The sequence below is a fragment of the Harmonia axyridis genome, chromosome 2 (genome assembly GCF_914767665.1).
Source record: "Harmonia axyridis chromosome 2, icHarAxyr1.1, whole genome shotgun sequence".
In the NCBI taxonomy this organism is placed as follows: domain Eukaryota; kingdom Metazoa; phylum Arthropoda; class Insecta; order Coleoptera; family Coccinellidae; genus Harmonia; species Harmonia axyridis.
In genome coordinates, this window is record NC_059502.1 from 30,880,140 (window position 1) to 30,902,594 (window position 22,455).

A 22,455-nucleotide genomic window follows, 5' to 3' on the forward strand; every position below is an offset into this window, starting at 1 on the left:
GCGTGATCGTTCCATTTTTAGTAATGGTATAGTATTTACCTATCAGATGTCGAATGATGACAGCTTCAAAAGTGACAAACATCTCATTGAAAACCCCGTCTAAGAGTTATTTATATAGAAAACGATACAAAAAATGGTTTGCAATTGGTAATCATGTCGTCGTTTCGAAATCTCGATCCATAAATTATGACGATATGAAATGGGAAAACCAAATAATAAATATGTCATCAATATTGTCGATTTCCACATATAAACATCAAATTCAAAGAATGTTTTGCTGTTATCACACTCATAATTAATAATTAATTAATTCTTAAAAATTGTTGTACTAAATTTGGTAAAATAAATAACATTGATTGATTGATTGAAACCACTGTTTGAAGCGGTCATTTTTTTACGAATGGAAAGTTTATCAGGCGAATGAAAAAAATTAACTTCCACATGTGTTATATCTAATATTTTTACAGAAGAAAATAGTATGTGCTGCCATCTTATATAACCTGAGAACTTTCTTTTATATATCATCAACAAAACTTGACGCGAAGCGGAGTTCAGTCGAGTATTTGAGTGCGAACAAGACGGGGTTAAAAATAACATTTTTTTTTACAAGTGCAATTTAAAACATATATCAAATTTGATTGCTTAATAATTATTCATATACACTTGAATGATGGCCGTAATTCTGCATGTCCTTGCCATAGTTTTAAAATAATTGACGTTAATTGGGCTTTTGGTGCATAGAGACAGAGAATCAAATTTACCAGGGGTTTTACACGCATTGTGTGGAAAATTAACTCTTTGCGACTTTATGAGCGTGCGGAAAAAGGTTGAAAGCGCACGCTTGAAGAAAAAAATTCTGCACACTGTTTTCGAATAGTGAAACTTTGCAAACCTATTTATGTGCATAGTGTTGAATCATATACACTCTTGTGGAAGAACAATATTAAGCATATATTGCTCTAAGGTATTTATTTGATGCATAGCTCCCCGAGATAGTTAATTTTTTAAAATTTAATTTATGAAGAGATTAGTTTAATTACATGTTGAAGCTAACATTTCGTTGATGAATGGAAAATTAGGTTAGTAGCGCACAGAAACTAGGTTATCATTTCTATCAGATATTTCAGATAATATTGATATAAACTGCAGAAATTTTTTGCAAAGATTTTATTAATTGAATACCTATAACCGTGAAACGAATAGGAATATAAATGAAAATAATGACTTGCGGTCATTGTCTATTCAACACTGCATCTTCATTTAAACCGGGTGATTTTTTCATCCAAAAATCTCAAAAAGGAAATATCTCATGAAAAAATGTTTCGAATAAAATGGTTTTTAGGAGGAAGTCCACTTATGATAGAACCTCTTCAATTTAATCCTCCCTTGTACTCTCTCCGGGATACGAGGGTCAACTCTGGAATTCAAATGGGACACCCCTATTTTAATTGCAGGTGTTTTTCACGAATCGTCATAGATGACTCTGAATTTGTGTTTGGAATTCGCTTCTGAACGACCTTAACGTACCTGTTGCACTAATCATGAAATTATGACGTTTTCTGCTGAATTGTTTGTTTTCAGTATATGTATTGATCATTTGAAAACGGTGAAATTATTGATTCTTGGTGTTTTCTTCAAAATACTTGCCATTGAATAAAAAGGATGAGTTAATTGAAAGATGACTATTTGGAATCTATTATCTCCTTCGAGCCGTTTATCTCTATGCGTAGAACGTTTTCTATCGTTTAATTATGAACAAAACAATACTATTAGAAAATATAATGGATAAAAAAAAATCTTCTAAAATGGGGGCCATGTTCAATATATTGCCATAGGCGCAATAGGACCTACCTAGGTACGTCTTTGCTGCTCCACATCTCTGGCCTGATTCAGCCAGTTTCTTCCTGTCATCTCTCTTTGTGGTCTGCTTCTACTTCTCTAGGTTTCACGATGTCTTCATTGTAATGTTCTTAGTCTACTTACATCTCCTGCTATCCTATCTGGCTATGTGACCAACCCTTTTCCACTTTTTGACCCATGACATTCCTGATGTATGTTCTCCCTCTGATTTCCTTGTCCTGATTTTTTTCTCTCAACAATATGTTGAGCTTGGCGCGTTCTTTTGCCCTTTCTGTTGCCCTTATCATATAGTCCAATTCATGAATATCACTCGAAAACACGACAATGTCGTCAGTTAATCGCAGGTACTTGATGAATGTGCCGTCAACTTTGATGCCTTCCGTTTGCCAATTTAGTTTTTTTAATACATCTACAACAGTAGATCAACAGTTTCGGAGAGATGGTGTCGCCTTGCATCACTCCTTTTCTATATTTATGGTGTTGCTATTCAGATTTTAGATGAATTTTACCTGTATATTGGAATTTTTGATGTGTACTTTATAATTTGTGTGAATCGTCTATCGAATCCAGGATGTAACAGGTTTCTATGGAATCGAAAGCTTTGTTGAAATCGATGAAAGCCAGGTGAATAGGTATATTATATTGTGTTGTTTTTTCGATTATTGTACAAAGGGTCTGGAGGTGGTCAAGAGTGTTGTAGCCTGTCAGAATGCCTTCCTGTTTTACTAGCTGATAGAATCATATTTATTGTCCAGGCGGTTATAAACAATTTTTGTGAAGAGTATAATACAGAAAGCAAATATATTATTAGATCTTCGGAACTACAGTACCTAGATACTGTGGTATGAGGAGCCATCTGCTGAGTGAAACAACATTGTTCTAGTTACCACGTGCAACATTTATTTGATACCTGTGTCGTTTGATACGTTGTTTGGTATTTCCTGTTGCCTGATACCCAATGAAATCATTTTCCTAAAAATGCTCACAACCCTATTAGGGTAACTGGTGGAATTAACTTCGAGACAAATTGAGTTTGACGGCATTGATGGTCTATGATCGATCGTCTTCATCTATTGCAACAAGGTAGTTACCATTAACGTCCTCTGATGGCGTAACATAACAAAATGTACGATTGTGCTTCAGTTGCTCAAAAAATATGTTTAGGAATGAAGAACCTAGAGCAAAAAGGAAAGTTGTGAAAATTCGATCATTTCAAATCAATGTTATTATTTCGAAAGATGAATCAGAATATTAAGTACATTATTAAATTAGAGAATGGGGTTAATTATTAAACCATGTCTCGAAATACCCTGGAACGTGCCATGCAGAAATTTCTAAGTTTCAAATAAGGAATAGTACAGTTAACGTGCCTTGTAGTAGTTGGTTCTTATTTTCATCAGCATTTGAATTATTTGGATTATTGAACGGTCGGAGTTCACTGAAAGTGGCAGGTGTTCAATAATTAATATGCGTAGAGAATATCACTATTCAACGCAAGTGTATCACTGGCTTGCATTGAATCGAATTGATTAATGAATATATGGTATATTGATATAGTAGGATAGGTAGATATCATTGAACCGTAGATATTAGATGCACATTTTCTTATCAAGTTATCAAGGGTGAATGCATTTTCTACCAATACAAGTTATTATCAGAAAATTTAGATTGAAAATTTGCTTGAAATTTTTCTTTTTGACTTTTACACATACCGTCTTCGTTGACATAAAATTATTTGGTAATTCCTTATATTTATTTAGTTTATCTGCGAATCTAAAAATGTTGGTCTTGTTTACAAATGTGGTGATTGTTATAATCATATTATAAGTGTTGTTAATTTCCGGTTTTTTCAGATACTTTTAGGCTAAACATTCGTTGTATCTTTTTGTCAAAATATATGTATTTTTCGGATTTGAAGCTCAAAGTGGCCTCACGATATGGTTTGACTCACTAATGATCAATCCGTTCTCAAATTCCGGACGGACTTATACACATGATAAATTCGAACAGAAGAAATTTTGTAGTAATATGTGCTATTTTTGAGAATTTCACGTTTACTCACTACAATTAATTTCAGGTGAAATACGATTCGAATAGAAATGTATGTATGTGAGTGAATACTTTAAAAAAATGTATAGTGGGTCATGATGAGGTCAAGTTTAGGAACTAGATGCCTTAAAAATAATATTCGTCCTGAGGAAGACGCTCGAAGTCCCTTTACCTTCCCGTCACCCCTTTCTAGTGATATCGATGTGATTAAATGGAGATAGGTCCGTTTTATGCATAACATCAGGGTAGGTTAGGACCTATAATGCCTTAGAACCGTAAAAAATTCGAAAAGAATGTCGAAAAAAATTATTCAATATTGCCGTGGTTACAAAAATGACAGAGTTGAGATTTTGAGTGATTATAAATAACTATAATATTCAAATTACAATTTCAAGAATTCTGGAAAATTTCGATGTGATCACATCATCATAATATCGAAATACCTTGAACCGAAAATGAACTTTTCTGTTTACAGGGATCATTCAACCATTCCATGTTGGTTAAAAAAATTAATAGTGCTCTACCTGAAGATCATAACAGGATCTCCTAACCACTACAAACTGATCATTGTAATTATCATTCGATTCCGTTAGACTTTTGGCTTAGAGTAGCGATTTATCGTTTGTCGTAGAAGACTTATGTTCGTATCCATCGTCATTCAAGATTTCATTTTATTTTTCAGGACACGTTTTTCCATAATTTGAGATGTTTTATGAAATAAGAGAAAACTCGCACAAAAAAATTGTTGACATCGTTAGAACGAGATTAGTGGCAACTGAAGAACAATGAACAATGTATCATTGAGAGTAATTGATTCGAAAAATATGTAGAATGAATTGAAACCGACTATAATCATTAAAGGGTTTGGCTCTTGATGAACTAATTTTCTCCTTTTTTTTAATATGTCATCATCAATTCACGCTTGAGGAAAGCTTTTTGGAGGCAATATAATACAGATATGGGGTTCACGGTAAATTGAGAAAAATCTGCTATTATTCACATATCCTCCTTGAAATTTCCATATTCATACACTCGAATTTTCATCATCGAAGATTTTCTAACCATTTTTCAAATGTATTCATGATGATTATTCTTTTAAGATCGAAATACACTTTTACAACATATGTTTCACGATTTTTACCTACGATTAGAGTACTGCGTAAAGTCCAGTAATGCCTCCAACTGCTGACATTGACATGCAATCAGACGTTGTGATTGGAAGCTCGCAGAGCAAAACATATCTCCAACTTGACCAGGGTAACTCTATCAGTCAGTTTTATGCACTAGGTCAGTGTTTTTCAGTTGAGTGAATAATAATTTTATAATAAAAATAATATACTTATAGAATTCAATTTATAAAATTCACCTCTTGGTGCAAAATAACGTGAATTAAAGAAATCACAACCAGTGTGTTAAGACATTAATTCTCGGGATAAGCAAGGCAAATAACATAGAGCATGCTTGCTCCAAAAATCATAGTTACCTTGAATCCTCGGATGAACTTTTGTCAGGATAATGGGTTGATATTCAACAAGTATTCTTTTTTATTTAATACAAATGGTATACATACATGCTTAATTGTTCAAAGTTCTGATATTAATATCATTTGCTTCCAATATCTCAAATTAAATTTCAAGGTTCATTTGATCATCATCACTTCATACGATACTGTTCTTCAAGTATTCGTTTCTTCATCTTTTTCAATGAAGGATCATAAGGCTAGTACACTTAGTTGGTGTGATCATGACAATAACCACAATAAATAATTTAGAGAACCCACTATGATATTTGTTTTATTACATTTATTCGTCATTTACTGTAATCATAACAGAACAAAAGCTAAGGAAATATGCATTCTCAAATCATAAGGATTCTATTCATAATAATCAATAACTTTTTACGAATTCTTCTGAACAACATGGTGATTCAATCCATATCTAACCGAGGTATAATGAATTATTAAGATATCCCGTTTCTTCTTGACTCACTTTTGTTGTTGAACTATAAAATGAGCGTTATTTCCCATTTTTTATCGGTCTTGCTTTAATTACTCTTATATAGTCTGGAACCGAATGATATTTCGGTCAGTATATACTAAGTGTGCTATTAATTCTAAGGTAAACATTATTTAAAATTGGTATCGAAAAAATACAACGAACAGATCATTAAACGACTGTTATTTTTCTACTTCTCACTGTAGCTTCTGTTGATTTCCAAAATTCTGACGAATAAATGAAAAATAACGAACGGATCTGATATATATTTTGATCAATAATATAATGAAAATAGAGCAATACCATTTCATTGAAGATATTTTTTTTACAGAAAAAAACCTGCTTTTCCTGGGTCACTTACAGATCTTCACAGATTCAGAAAAACTGTTCATGGTCATAATGGGTCCAGCCGGATAGTGATGGTGAGGAAAACAGACCAAAGAACATTCGCATCTTTAAAAAACGGACAGGTAAAGATATATTGAACAATCACCTGTTTCACTTGAAGCAAACTATCATAAAACCCGCATTGTTTCAAATAGCCGATGATATTTCAGCATAATAATAAACTCTTTAATTTGGTGTTTTACTATATTAATATTTTTTTTCAAATAATATTATATATTTAGAAAAGTAGAGGGCTATTGGGGAACCTTCGATAGTATCATATTCCCTATGTCAATTGTAATTGTGACTTTACTCATTAAAATATGACGTTATTTCCTATAAATATATATGCATGAATTCCATAGAGTGATTGCAAGTACAATAAAATCAATAAAATCCAAGTTATTCAAACCTTTGTCATGCTAAGTAGCAGAAAAAGTCCTGAGATTTTCCCGGTTAGTACCTAGATCTACCTAGTGGAGGAATTCGTCTAATCGGTAGATATACTCACGGCAATAATAACCTAATGGTTAGATCAATGTAGACAGAAGCCCACAGATCTTCCTTGGGTACTCACAAATCTACCTTAATCTATCTGAGCACCCATAAAATTGATAACCTCACACATTGCTAATAGGTGTAACTCGATGCTTTTGTGTACTTTGCTCCTAAAAAAGTTCTGATGGAACAGCTTACCCAAATTGCCATACCAAATTTCATCAAAGCCCCCGTAAAATCCTAGTTTGCATATCATATACATATGTGAAATGGGTGAAATTTCAATTGAACCATTCACGACCGAATATTTCAGGATCCAAAAATCGAGACAATCACACGAGAGACAATCGAGACTTTCAGAGGTCCAAGAACGGCATGCAAAGTCACCACAGAGAAAAAAGACTGCGAAGAAGAAGTTCCCCCCGATATATTCGAAAGTTTAATCATGAAGAGCAGAAGCTGCAGTAGACTGGACAGCAAACCGACTCCGACCAAGGTAATTAATTCCAGAATTTTAGCAGCTTTACAGCCGTGTTTTAATCGGTTTCTATTCTAATTCTATTCAGTTATTGTCATGTACTTCATCAAGTATAGGCTCACGCCTCCGTGAATTGTTTATATCTGTAGATGTTTCTTCACAGAATAAACTATCTTATGACTTGAGCCTATACGCGTAGGATAAAAAAATCTCCTCGTCGTCGGCTTCTCACTCCCCGCTAAGAGGAACATTCACTCAATCCCAGATATTTAAAATATCAGAAGGGAAGAGCTCGGTCGTATCCGGTCCTTGTGGCCCTCCTGGTTCTCGTCGAACTTCTGGTCCTCTTACACGTGATCTCGCCAGTCTTTGGATCTGTCCGTCGCCTCCAAAGAATTTTCTCACATTGCAATACCTAAAAGAACAGCTTCTTGCATATACAGGGTGTTTCCTAAACATGCGGCAAAAATTCAGGGGGTTGTTCCTTGGACTATTCTAAGAATATATTGTCCTTTGATGATTTTTGAAAAACCTATTTGTTTCGAAGATATAGGGGAAACAAAATTTCAGATAATAACATTTTATTATGAAAAATTACATGAAAATTCAACTCAACCTACAAAAACTGTTGAAAATGACCTTCTCTAGCCAGCATACAAGCATCCAATCTTCTCCTCATTGACTGCCGAACCCTTTCAAAAACACCAGGATCATTTCTTATTAAGTTACAAAGTCAAAGATAAAATGTTAATTGCTAATACATCACAAAACGAATTCAAATGAAAACCGTGTTTAATCTGTATTCCTTTACCATCTGCACTTATCAATTTTTAGTCAAAAAACTGGCCGTTTTTAGTAATTGGAATGTTGTTAAACAAATTTAAAAATAAATTGTACCTACTTAGTAAACACAGTGCGGTACGCATTTTTATTTGAACTATTATTAATTTTAAAAATATGAAAAATGTTGTTCGCCCTGTATCTTCGGAACAAAGAGGTTTTTCAAAAATCATCCAAGGACAAAACATGCTTAAAATAGTCCAAGGAACAACCCCCTGAATTTTTGCCACATGTTTAGGAAACACCCTGTATATTACAAATATACTCTCAAGTAATTGCTAGATATTTCTCTTGAGATTTTTGGGTACTATTTCAGTTGTTTAGAGGATAATTAAAGTATTTCTCGTTGCCGCTTTATCTGAATTCGAGGTCCCTATATTTTGAAATTTTTTGGACCTCCTTTTGACGCATGTTGTTGTTATTTGGTATTGCTACGTCGATGAGTATTGCTGTCTTTTGATGTTTATCGACTAGTAGTATATCTGGTCTGTTATGAGGGACTGTTTTATCACTGTAGGTACTGCACGATCCCAGTACAGTTTATAGCTTTTGTTCTCTAGGATGGTCTCCGGTTGGTACTTTTAGTATGGCACTTTTCCAGAATGAATTAGTTCTAATATGGCTGCCAATTCTTGGTGTAGTATTTTTCCTTCTGCATCGTGTCTCTCCTCATATTCATTTCCAGCAAACATTTGACATCCTAGCGTGGTATGTGGGATTGTTTCATTCGTTGGACATCCATATTGGCATCGATCGTCAGTTATAGTTCGATCCTTAATGATATGCTTACAGTAATTTTTCCTTGAAATCACTTGGATGGCTAAAAGAAAACCTTTTCTGCTTTCTTTTTCTCCATTTCTGGATACATCGCACCATATGTGAGCCAATATCAACATGATCCTGGTTAACTTCGTTGAAATGTCTCCCATGCAGGGGCTTCTCTCTCCATCTTTGCAGTTTTTCTTTGTTTGTCTGGTGGTTGTATGAAAATTGCTCTTTGTGAAGTTGTAAAGGTTCGACTGCTTTACACAGTATTTTGTAGAAGTCTGATCTACTTGCTGGATCCCCGAAGTATTCCCGTAGGCTTTGTATCTGCCTATTAGCAAGTTCCAAGATGTCCGTCAGAACTCCTACTACCTACTCCTGCGGGGCGTCGTCGGTACTGGCTCTTGACTCTGTACTTGCCCGAGAGATGGCGTCTTGGGCTCTTTGAATCGGCTCGAACAAGTCACCAGGCTCCAATATAGAGATAAGGGATTCACGGCTCGACTTGATATTCAAGCTACTTGACTTTGGTTCGACTTGAAATCAATTCAAGTTCAAGTCAAATAGTAGTTTTTCAATATAAAGTCATGTATTTATTTATGAAGTACTTGACTTGACATTGAAAAACCACTATTTGACTTGAATTTGAGTTGATTTCTAGTCAAGCCAAGTCAAGTAAATTGAATATCAAGTCAAGCCCTGATAGAGATGTAAAGTGTATTTGGCAGATATCACTGAGGAACAAACTGATGATTCCATCAATGAAACACCGTATCCGAAGAGGTGTTTTAGCGACTTATATTCATGAACTGATATAGCTATTAATTGTTTCCTGCTTTGTAGACCCTCAGACATTGGCCGGCTGCTCGGTTATTTTGAGAAATTAACTAAATCCTGGCCGTACGGCGCAATCCATTTTGGTACATTGCATCATGTGGGGTTGTCCTGTGAGATTGCGAAGATTCACCACATATTAATCGAAGAATTTTGTATGTTCAACTTTAGGACGATATTTTTTGTAGCCTTGTATAAGGAACAGTATTGTTTCCGAAAATTTGGATAGAAGGAATTTGTTAGGGGGAGAAATATATAGCCATATCTCGACATTTGCCTCTTATTTATCAATCATAATTCAAACTATGATTTTGCTTTGAAATCACCACGCTGTCCGTTCTAATGAAACTGATTTTTAATTAACAGCAACATTGTTTCTCAGATACATTGTAATTTTGTTTCAAAGAAATAAACCGAGATCAATACTTGAATCATTTTATCGGATGGAATTTCCTTCATACAATGAGATCCACATGAGATTATCCCTAAAAACGCAGAATCATTGACTAGGCGTTATCTTCTCATAATCATTTCATAATCGATTTCACAGTTTCGGAAACGTACTTTGTTTTGCCGACTTTTCCAGCTTCGTTTTATATCAGTGAGGTGTTCTTCATTATCTGAATCTAGTAATTATTTTTCCCGACTCTCCCAACAATTGATTAGTCATAATTTATGGATGTTTGATTACGACCCGGGTTATATATACCTATATCTAGATACACCTGCTAATTTCATCTCAGTAATGTGAGATATATTGTTGATACCCTGCTAGTGGCAAATTTTTCGCTTTATTTTATACAATAGTAAGTAACTTTGAATTGGCAATATTTAATTGTGATAACGTTAGTTGTGTTAATACGAATTGTGTTGGTAATATTAAGCTCACGAAAAAAACCAACCCTTTAGTTTATCAGAAAATCTTTTATGAAAAATTCATCTACTTGGATGGTTATTCCTTTGTTGGCAGAATTTTTGAAATGATTTGCTTTTTTTTCCATTGTATCAATTGCAGGGTTGTTAGTAAAAATGTATAGTTATAAAATGTAGAAATATAGAAAACGAAATGGTGGTAGTTATCGCCAATAATCATTAAATTCTATAATCTCTTAGTATGTTTTATTTGGAATTACTTCGTTGATGATTTAGAATTCAAAAAGTATGTACCTTTCAACATTAATGTTCCTTTTTCGCTCCTTCCATATTTTATCACCAATAGGAAATAATTTCCGAGCGTTTCATTAAACTCATCATTTTAATATTTCAAATTTTATCAAAACAGTAAAAACAGTAACTCCATGTAAAGGACAAGAGACAAAAGACATTAGCTCTCGTATATCTCTTGAATGTTTTGCTCTGCTTGCTTGGTCTATGAAATATTTTTGAAGGCTTTCTAGTTGTCCCTGAGCAAATTCTTTGCTGTCCAGCAGACCCTTACGTCTTCGGCATTGTTTTTCCAATGAGGCTTTTCGGATAGGGATTGTTTGCTTTTGACATTAAAGTTTTATTTTTTCGTTACGGGTTATCGATATCTGTTTTCCTCCATAGAACTATACGAAAAGAGTATGTTAGGATTGATCATGCATATGTATTTAAGGATCTCGTCATGATCTTGATGTTGTGGTTTGATTTCAGAATGTTTCTAGTGCACCTTACGAACTCAGTTGTTATAACTTTCTGTATTATCTGATGAATAATTCGTCGGTTTTGTTTCATTTCACTGTATTTGGGTATTTGTGTAGATCATCCAATTTAACTGCTTCAATCTCTTATCCATTTGAAATTGTGATCGGTTGATCTAAAATTTTTTTCCCATACTAAGCTGAAAGTATGATATTTGCCTACCGATACCATTAATACATCCTTCGAAAAATTTTCAACTTGTTTGACTATCACTGTTATAAAACTCTTTTCTGTAGCGTTTAGTTGTTTAGAGAGGGGTATCTACTCCAAGCAAAACCATGAAGGTCCAAGGAAAAATTCCTCTCCTAATTAAGAACTGCCTAGTAGCTATGTGTGCAGCACGATATTTTCTCTTCAGTTAGACATTGCATAGTTGCATACTTTAGAAAGTTAGAGAATAAACATTATTATCATTATTATTCTATCAAGCGGAAGAATTCAATTGATTGTAGAAGTAATTCTTTTCGAATACTAATTTTTATTCAATACCATATCTAAATGAAAAATCAACCAGAATATCAGAAACAATATTCGATGGACTTAGTTATCGTAAGATTAAATCAATATTATTTCACTGCTAAATTTCAGGTATCATTGGGTATCTCATATGTTCAACGATTATTTCGATTCTATTTTGTGACTCAAAATGATGGATGTCGATTTTATGTAATGAGTTGGAAAATATTCTCATGAAGATAATCTATAAAATGATTGAATGGGATGAATTTGATCTCTTATCAATTGCGTCGTCATTACTGATAATCCCGTTTTTGCCAATATATAGATTACGCACTTATAAATAGGTTTTGCTCATCGACACATACGTCATTGATTCATTGAATGAATGAAGCTTTTTCAGGGATTGATGTGTTTTCACACAATATAAAACGTTTATCAATATTACTTCAATTCGAGGATCATAATGTTTACTCAACAAGGAATCATACTTTCAACAATATAATAATGTTTTGCCTCAAGAAGAGGTTGAGAAAAGTTGGACTTTCCCCACTTGTTGCATAATATACTTTTTCCTGCAACTGCTATGAAAAGTAGCGTATTCTTCATAGCTTACTCAATTTCAAATCTACGTATTGTACATACTGTGGGAAATATTATTTCTCACGGCACTTTGCCCACACCTCGTTTGGTAGACCAATGAAATTGGGCTTTCGAGTCGTTTCTATGGAAACGCAATAAATTAACATATACTATCAACGAAGGCCATTTTGATTTGAATCAAGTTCATTACTTGAATTATTGAAATTTGTGCAGTTGAAGGAAAAGTATAGTGTGCAACATGTGAAGAAAGTCTATTTCTCGCTCGTATGTTTGCGGCACTCGCCTTTCAAGCTCGTGCCACAAACTTCCACACTCGCGAGAATAGTTGGACTTTCCCCACTTGTTGCACAATATACTTTTTCCTAAAAAGTGCCAAAAATAATACTCAGGCATGAACGAATATATGTTGGCATCAAATGGTTCTTGATAAAAATTGGTAATTTAAAGGAAATTGATCACAAAATTATTCCACAGGGTATTTTAAAATTTGGGTTTCAACAAAATTAATTCTGTATAATGATTAAGAAGCCAACATTTTATGCAAGACTGAATGTCCAAGTTGAAGTAAATAATTTCATCTACATTAGGTGAAAAAACTGAAAATTCTACAAAATGTCAATTGCTGCGTTTTTTTTGTACCTAAGTGTAATATCTTCGACATAATGACAGTTTTTCTGGAATCTGTATCGAAATAAAAAGCAGCTACATACACGTCACGTATATACATCATTTACAATATAATACATTTTGTTCAAATTCTAATTTATTTTATTTACAGTCGAGATATTCCCTTATGGATACATTCGCTAAAGAATGCCTTCAGGCACATAACGAATTCCGGAAGAAGCACGGAGTCCCCCCTCTGAAACTCAGCAAGGAAATCTGCCGCGACAGTCAGAAATGGGCAGATCATCTGATCAAAGCAGGAGGTTTAGCGCATAGTAACAACGACAAATATGGGGAGAATATATTCTGCATGCAGTCAAGCAATCCTAGCTTCACGGTGAAGGGAAATGAACCTGTAGAGAGCTGGTACAAGGAAATGGATAAACATCCCTTTGGCGAGGAGCCGAAGAATTTGGAGTCCGGACATTTCAGTCAAGTTGTTTGGAGGGATTCCAAGGAGTTGGGGGTGGGATATGCGAAGTCTGGGGGTAAGGTGATTGTCGTCGCGAATTATTATCCACCAGGAAACTATGTGGGGAGGTATGTGGAGAATGTGCCACCACTTGGAAGCACTCCCTCTGAAGTTAGAGAACTAGCTAGAGATATACATAAGGTAATTTTTTTCAATCAATTCTTTTGAAAGTCTTCCGAAGGGTTTCATAAAACTTTAAAACTTTTGAAAACTATGAAAATGTCAAAAATTAACTGAAATTGAACACAGAAATGATTTGATCGAGCAAATCACCATGATAAAAGTTTCATGAAACCCATCATCAAACTGTCAGTAATGTGATAAGAGCTGATATCTCATATAATTAGCATTATTAGGAAGCGAGTGGTTTATCATATTATTAAACTGTTTCCGAGTTAGAACAACATTGATTTCAAGTCTGTCTGTCGGTCGGTGTATCTATACATATTTCAACATATTTTCGATTAAATTAGGCATGGATATTCAATTCGAGATGTAAATGTTCCCATACAAAATTCGTATTTTACATGCGAGAATATGTGAAGTACACGTTGAGCACAAACTACTGTGTTTAACTTGTCCCGGCAGCTCAAATTTTTTCACCAGTTTCACTATTGCCGGCCAAGAAAATGCTTCACGACGACCTGAATATGCTTTAGTTCTTCGATCTTGAATACAAAATATTGACCATTTGGTCGATTTTAACAATTTCAATGCGTTGTTGAATCATATATCGTTCATGTTGAGTAATGGCCTAGTTTTTACTTGTCAAATGTCAAAAGATTACAGATTCAAGAGCATATTGAAAAACCCTTTAGTCTTTCTTCCATATACTCAATGACATGATTGCACTTTCCAGATGGGTTTCACATTCATATGAAGGTATTGAAATTGATTACATAATGAAACACTTTTGATTATTTTCAGATATCCATCAGAGGCGCTGATGATTCCCTGAACGTTGGCACATTCGAAGGTGATTTTCTTGATGCGCACAACAAATACAGAGCCTTACATGGGGTTGGACCTTTAGAGTTGGATAGAAAATTGAGCAAATATGCTGAAGAATGGGCAAGACACTTGGCTTTCAAAAATGTTTTAGAAACACGCCCTAATTGTAATTATGGAGAGAATATTTACAAGGTTTCATCTACAGATGCGTCATTCACATTGGAAGGAAACGTTCCTGTTGAAAAATGGTAAGTAAAATATGATAATTGTTTGAATAAAATAAAAATTCTGCAGTTTAACTCTATTATGATGAAAATGGAGAAAGTATCGCTGGTTTGTTTACAAAGAAGACAAATACCACTTAACAGTTTTGCTAGCTAGTATGCCCTTGTGTGGTGTGGTTTACAACTTTAGTTTCGAGAATTATGCTCATTCAATTTCCATCAATTTAATGATTATCGGTCAATTTTCGGATTGTATTAGGCGTGTAAGTTCCTGCTGTTTGTCAATAGATGGTTCCAGCTAAGATGTATAGAAAACTTGGTGTGTGCACTGATTCGATTTGCTTCAGACTTTTTGGGATGGTCCACTTGTTGCTTTGCTGTTCTGCTTAACCAGTTCTGTAAGGTGGCGTTTTTCAGAAATGTTCGAATTCCGCCGTTTAAAAATGAATTACTGATTTTAGACACTGCAAACTCTCACAATAAATTACAATTCAGTTCCTATCGAATTTCTGATGACATGAATGGTTCCAATTAATTCGAGCTAATTATGTAATTTAGCTCTGCAAAAATTCGAATTAATTCGAACTGGTGCAGCCAGTTGAATACGCTATTAGTTCCAGCAGTTAATGTTGGTCGATTTTGACATATCTTAAAAATCATGAATCAAATTTAGACGTATGGTAAACAAACACTTAAGTGATTTTGTTTTGGCTTCATATACTTTTGGTTGGGTGAATATGTCTGATTTTGTGCCAAATGATCGTCATTTGCGGAAAGTGTTGATTTTCTCCTTCCATTTGAAGAAAACGGGAGTTCGAAAAAGTTCACGGAAATGCTGCTCTGAGTGAAACAACCCAAAAACCGAATACGTTGAATTGGAGGTATTGCTCGGAGAAGACCCGTGCCAAACTGAAGAAGAGCTTTCTTCACCATTAGGAGTTACCCGACAAGCCATTCCCAAGCAACTCCATGCGTGGGGAATTATTCAATAACAGGGATTCCTTTTGAATTGGAACCAAGGAACATTTGATGTCATTTTTCACCTGTGAATAACTGCTTCACCACCAAAAAGAAAGGGTTTTATCAATAGCGTCGTACCGGATGATGAAAAATAAAAATGGAACTATTACAGCAACCCAAAGTGAAGTCATGTGAAATACCCAGTCATGCTTCCACGTCTTCGCATCGACCAAATATTCAAGCTGTGGAGGTTATGCTGTGTATTTGGTAGGCGGTATTCTTTATGAGCTGTTGGAAACTGAGTGAAACCATTACAGGGAAACAGTATTGAATTCAATTGATGCGATTGAGCCGAGCACAGCGCGAAAAACTGCCATAACACGAGCAGAGGTACGATAAAATGATTCTAAAGCATGATAACGCTCGGCCTCACATTACTAAAGCCCAACCACCATATTCCTTAGATATTGAGCCGTCAGATTATTTCCGGTCGATGACACATGGTTTGGATCATGTTCCACTCATATGAAGACATAAAAAAAATGGCTTGATTCGTGGATAGCCTCGAAAGATGAACACTTTTACCGTAAAGATATTCGAGCTCTAGCTGAAAGATAGAAAAAAGTTGTAGCTAACAATGGTTTCGAAAGATTAATTTGTTATCATTTTCCCACAATGAAATTGAATTTCCATAAAAGAATCAGCGAGAACTTAATTACGTAGGTACCTCATACTATCCAACTGGAACTGCCCCTTTTAAATACCTTTGTAATTGAAGAAATAATGATTCTCACTATTATTAGAATAGAGAATAATTTCGAATGAAGACTTAGCCATAACAAGCCATTTATTATTTTATTGTGTTTGTCAACAGGTACCTTGAGGGTAAGAAGCACATTTACGATAAAGAACCAAATGATCTGAGCACGGGTCATTTCACACAACTCATTTGGAAATCGAGCAAGCAGTTGGGAGTCGGCATAGCGAAACATCAGGGAAGCATTATAGTAGTCGCTAATTATTCACCTGCTGGTAACTTCGTTAAACAGTTCGTTGAGAACGTTCCACCCCCTCTTAGATCAGGTTCAGTGTCGCCGACCAAGTCAGAAAAGAACAACAACAGTCATCATAACGACCGAAATAATGTCGAGTTTTCGCAGTTTGCCCTGGAAGGTCTGAAGGTACACAACGAATATCGTAGGAAACATGGAGTGCCCGAGATGAAACTGAACAAAGAGGTTAGTTGGAATTTGAATTTAATTTGACTGCCTTGATTTCCTTTTTCAAATACATGAAACGAGCGCACCTAAGTGAATTTATAGCTTTGTATCCTTTCTTGTTTAGTCATCATCTTAAGCTAGAATAGTGGGGACTAATAATATCATAATAGAAAGGCTTATGTCTTGATTTAATAATTGTTTCGTCGGTAAATATTTTCAGAAAAAATTCTATTACAGAAAGACAATGTCTTTCATTATTAGTCTAAAATTATTACCTTATGGGTAAGCAATATTTGTTGTGCAAAAGTGTTTCATTCAAGATGTTTTCCCACAAGAAATGTTACTTCAAAGAAGAGCCAGTTTATAACTTCGATACCTTGTATCTCGAAAACTAGCGTTTCTCGTAGCGGAGAATCTTCAGCTTCCTCGGTGGCTTAGTATAGTGAGTAGAGCGTTGGAATAGTGATTCGCAGGTTGCGAGTCCTAGTCCCGCTCGAGGTGGAGTACTTTTTCCAGAATTGAAAATTTGTCTGCACTATTTACGTTATATTTATTACACAGACGCTGTAATCCATCATTTTCAAATAAAACCTACTGCATTGAATATGGTCTCCCCTTCAAATAGACCTTTTTGCAATATATAGACGATACCTACTCGAGGAATCCAGCAATAAATTGAAAAAAGTCGGGATATCACATAAAAATATTTTTTTTTAATCATCTAACCTATCATTAAACATGAGGTTCATAGGATTCCACTCAACGAAAAATTTCTACTACTACTACTATAATTAAAAATGGTCTATTTTTTTTTTCAGATGTGCGATTATTCTCAAGAGTGGGCCGATATCTGCGCCAAAAGCGGAAGAATGTCCCACCGTCCAAATAGCCCATATGGAGAAAATATTTTCTACAGTTATTCTTCAGATACTAGCGCTACCCCTACTGCACGAGATGCAGTCAAAGCTTGGTATGACGAAATCAAGTTGCATACTTTCGGTGTTGAAACAATGAATACTGGAACCCTCCATTTTACACAAGTTGTATGGAAAGAAAGCACAGAATTAGGCATTGCATTGTCGAAAAATAGAAAGGGTGAAACATACGTGGTTGCCAACTATAATCCTAGGGGTAACTTTATGGGACAGTTTGTTCAAAATGTTCCAAGGCCTAGGCAATGACGAATTATGTTTTCAAAGAAGAAACTACTATTCAGCATTTGACAATTTTTATGTACTTCTCATTTACTGTGACTTCAGAAAACTCCGTTATCAATAGAAATATTTCACTAAGTATTTACGATGTCGAGGATAAAATTTCAAATTTTTAAGATAAGACGTCGTTTGAAAAGAATTTCATAACATTTTCCAACGCTTTTCTAGATGCGATTGTTGATAATCAGTACCTGTGAGTCATTTATAAATAACAATATTCTATATCATATACCTACGTATAATAAAACTAGTTCTTCCATTCCAAAGATATCTGATAAGTAGTTTGAATCAATATACACCATTTGATGGTGTTCAGTGATTTTACTTAAATGCCAGTATTATTCCAACATTCCAAAGATATTTCAGTCATATAGGACAGCAGTTTCTATGAAAATTACCATTTATACCTTATTGTGTGATAGATAAAAAAGTGTGATTCATGAAGACTGTTATAGTTGTTGAGTGATAAATTCAATCCCTCCAATATTGTTGTAGTTATTACAAACTATTTTAAGATTTTTCGATTCTTATCACAGGAGTGAAAGATTTTGAATTAATTTAATTCATTTTTAGTAATAATTGTTGTTGTTGAACGGAATAACCATAACAGAATGAATTGAGTGAACATATTATTTTCTGGATATATTACTATATTCTTCTTATCAATAAAATTTTCCAGTAATTCTGGTTTATTATTTTCGAACCACAGTGTTTTTATGCTCTCGCATTGTTTAAAGCATTATACAGGGTACTACCAGAGGTGCGAAAACTTTAATGGGGGGGGGAATCTTCTTGAAAAATTAATAGGTATCTTTCATTCAAACAAACGCCCTTAGGCCTTACTTTGGAATGTTATACGCTTCCAAATTGAAGAAATATATTTTCTAACAAAAACAGAGCAAACAAAACATAAAGTTGAGAGCTACCTACTACATTTCGATTTCATTTAGAGATGATCCGTTCATGCATGATGTTGTTCTACTTTTTTACTAGGAAACTATTACCATCACGGAAAGATGATGAAAAATTTCGCAATGAATCGTTATTTTCAACAGATATTTTCTAAATTGAGAAAATATGCAATAGGTGTTACATGTGTCATCCCTTTCTCGAAGAAAAACCTTTCAACTCATTTTGATAGTAAGTAAGTAAGTAATCCCTTTATTTCATAAATTAAAATACACGATTGTGAAAATGAAATTCGTCATAAAAAAGAAATCAACAAAATAACAAAACAGTGATATTTCTAAATATCTATCCATTTTCATAAAAAATTACATTCAAAATACTCTGATAAGCAATATGGCTCCAGAGTCAGCATTAATTGTTCGACCTGACTCTTAACAATCCTTCATCGTCTTTTGCTTTCATTTTTGTGTGCAACTTTCGTTAGAATCTGATAAACCCGAATATAAGCATCGAGGTAAGCATCCTTTCTCGGATATTTTTAATCGAAGTTTTGGGTAGTTATAGTTCATTCTTTCACTTCGTGTTTTTAGATGACTGATCGAACTTTTATTCTTGAACAAAAATATAATAATTTCGTACAAATAGAGCCCTGTCAATGTAAGGATGTTATTTTCTCGAAAGTGATATCTGCAGGAGTTTCTAAGAGTACGTTTCTGCACTATGAAGATCATTGGCCTCACCTTTATTTCCCCAGAAAATTATTTTAAACCTGACTGTTGACTGAAAGCTCGAGAAGTACACGATTTTTAGTGTGTTCTGATCGGAGTAAGGTTTCAATACTCGCAAGGTATAATGGATAAAAATCAATTTCTTTCTCAGACACTCAATATGTAGATTCCACCGAATATTTCCATCTATTGTTAAGCCTAAGAATCTTGTTGACTTTACTGTTTGTAAAATTTCATTTGCGAACTGGATTTCTCTGGGTGAATTTATGTTGGATTTTTCCGTTTTATGAATAATCGCAGTAGTTTTTATGTTATTCAAGGTGATGTAATTACTTTTAAACCAGTCAACGAGACGATCGCTTCACATCTGAAGTGTCTGTGAAAGAAATTGCCGATTTTTCTCACGGATCAGCAAATTAAAGTCGTCTGCAAAATTTATCAAACTGAATTTCAAGCCTTCCACAAGTCTCTCTGCATCATTCACGAATACAAGGAACAAGAGCGGGCCGACAGCGGGGATAGGCCCTGTATTGAATCAGTGCTTAGTGTTCTAAAGTTTTCATATTCAAACAAATAGTATTTTCAATGAGTACATAGATTTTCATTAGTTTCGGTAATTTATTGCATACTATTACTGTTTATTAGATATCTTGATTGCATAATTAGATTCAGATTAAGGGTTCATGCATTAAATCCCCTTTTAATATTTTTCAGACATTCGAAAAAAATTTCGACAGGATCCGTATTCTACGGTAAAATATACAAATATTTGGTACGAACAATTTTTCAGGATTCGTCATATATAGCTCTGTAATTGAATTAGAATTTCTGTCTGAACGACCTCAAGGTATCCGTTCCATTAATCATTCATATAAAATTTTAGTCGTGAATTGCCCAGGAATATATGGAAAAACTGTAAACGTTCCCTTAATTAGGGATTCACGGCATGGCTTGATATTCAAGCTACTTGACTCAAGCTCAAGCAGCTTGAGCAACTCACGTTCAAGTCGAGTAGTAGTTTTTCATTATCAAGAGAAGTATTTATGTATCATGTACTTGACTTAACATTGAAAAACTACTGCTTGACTTGAACTTGAGTTGATTTCAAGTCAAGCTCAAGCCTTTTGAGCTTGAGCTTGGGTCAAGTAGCTTGAATATCAAGCCAAGCCGTCAATCCCTAGCCTTAATATAGAAAGCTTCAAAGATTGAAGGAGATTTCTACTAGATTCCTGATAAAAGCGATCCATTTCGATTTTTATTCTCTCAGTTGATAGGTACATGCTTTTGAATAGGTATTTTGAACCAAAACTCCTAGAAACAATAAATTTGCCATTTTCAAATGATCAATGGCATGTACTGAAAACAAACATTTCACCAGGGCAGGTCAGAATTTCATATTAAAGTATACATTAAGGTCGTTTAAACGGAAAATACAAAGCTATCTGTGACAAATTGTGAAAAATTGTTCCAACAAAACCTCTTTATTATGTCGTAGAATATGAATTTGCAATTCATATGACCCTCGTCCCTCCACAAGGGCGAAATAAGGGGAAGAGTTTTTGTCATAAGTAGACTTCCGTTTCACAACCATCAATCTTTTATTCGAAACATGTTTCCGTAAGATGTTTCGTTTTCGAGATTTTTAACTGATTCAACTTGAAAAATTCAACCAGTATAATATGTCCTTAGGATCATTTCTGCGATATAAATTGATCTGGAAATATTGTTTTGTTGGCTTTATAGCCAACCAAATTCGGGAGTTATCTCCCGAACCATCCTACAATTTTTTTTCAAATTTAACAGTTGTTGTCACCCCAGGCCCTCAAACTGTTCATAAAAATCATACCAAAAGTACAAATCAGGATTCCAGTTTTAGCTTATGGCGTAATAAATCATTCCTTCCTAGAGTAGGATGACTGCTGAATTCATCGAATCTTTATTTGTTGACATTCTTTGAGATCGTATGAATAGAAGTTGATTAATGAAAAAACATAATGGAACGAATATATATATTGTGCTACAGGCTTAATACAATGAACATAACTTTATTGTATAAATATGAATCCACATTCGATCATATTTATTATGACACTAAATACATCTCTTATTTCATTTCATCTATATAATCTTTGAATTAATAGAAATATTTCATGAGTAGAAGTGCTTACTTTGCTAGAATAACCATAAATATACAGCAAATAATGCGATTTCACATCTTCACATATGACAACGTTAATTCGATAGTGAGCTCGGAATGTACAAGCTTTAATTATCTTATAATAATGGATATATTTATATACAGTATCATAAAAAATTTTAGTTATAGAGACTTCCTCAATGCATTTCAGATGCTAGACAATCTCTTGAATAAAGCAGTAGTACCAAAGCTTAAATTGGTCTTATGGACAATTCCCAATTTTTCACTAGAAAAATATATGCACATATTTATAGATATGTAGAATAGGTGTACCTACATTATTTCTTATTTGGACCACTCCACAGTCTTATCTAAAAATATTCACCTAAAGGTTGATGATATGAATAAAACTACTTGAGGCAAGGGAATCGCGCCTATTGATTCCTCGGCATGGATATATGTGTTTTCTCATGAACAATATAGACTTTTTTTGACATGAAATACCTACTCATATGTTTCTCTATTAA

The 22,455-nt window shown here is 34.2% G+C and overlaps 1 protein-coding gene across 3 annotated transcripts in view; it reads left to right on the forward strand.

Moving 5' to 3' along the window:
• LOC123674262 overlaps nt 1-18,837 on the forward strand; it is a 47,808-nt gene extending 28,971 nt beyond the window's left edge. For all 3 annotated transcript variants that reach the window (XM_045609225.1, XM_045609223.1, XM_045609224.1), the window contains exons 2-7: nt 6,235-6,373; nt 7,102-7,284; nt 13,226-13,726; nt 14,513-14,784; nt 16,595-16,958; nt 17,759-18,837. In XM_045609225.1, coding sequence (XP_045465181.1) covers nt 6,235-6,373; nt 7,102-7,284; nt 13,226-13,726; nt 14,513-14,784; nt 16,595-16,958; nt 17,759-18,121 — 1,822 coding nt within the window. In that variant the 3' untranslated portion in view covers nt 18,122-18,837. The remainder of the gene's footprint in view (nt 1-6,234; nt 6,374-7,101; nt 7,285-13,225; nt 13,727-14,512; nt 14,785-16,594; nt 16,959-17,758) is intronic.
• The last annotated feature ends 3,618 nt before the right edge of the window (nt 18,838-22,455 follow it).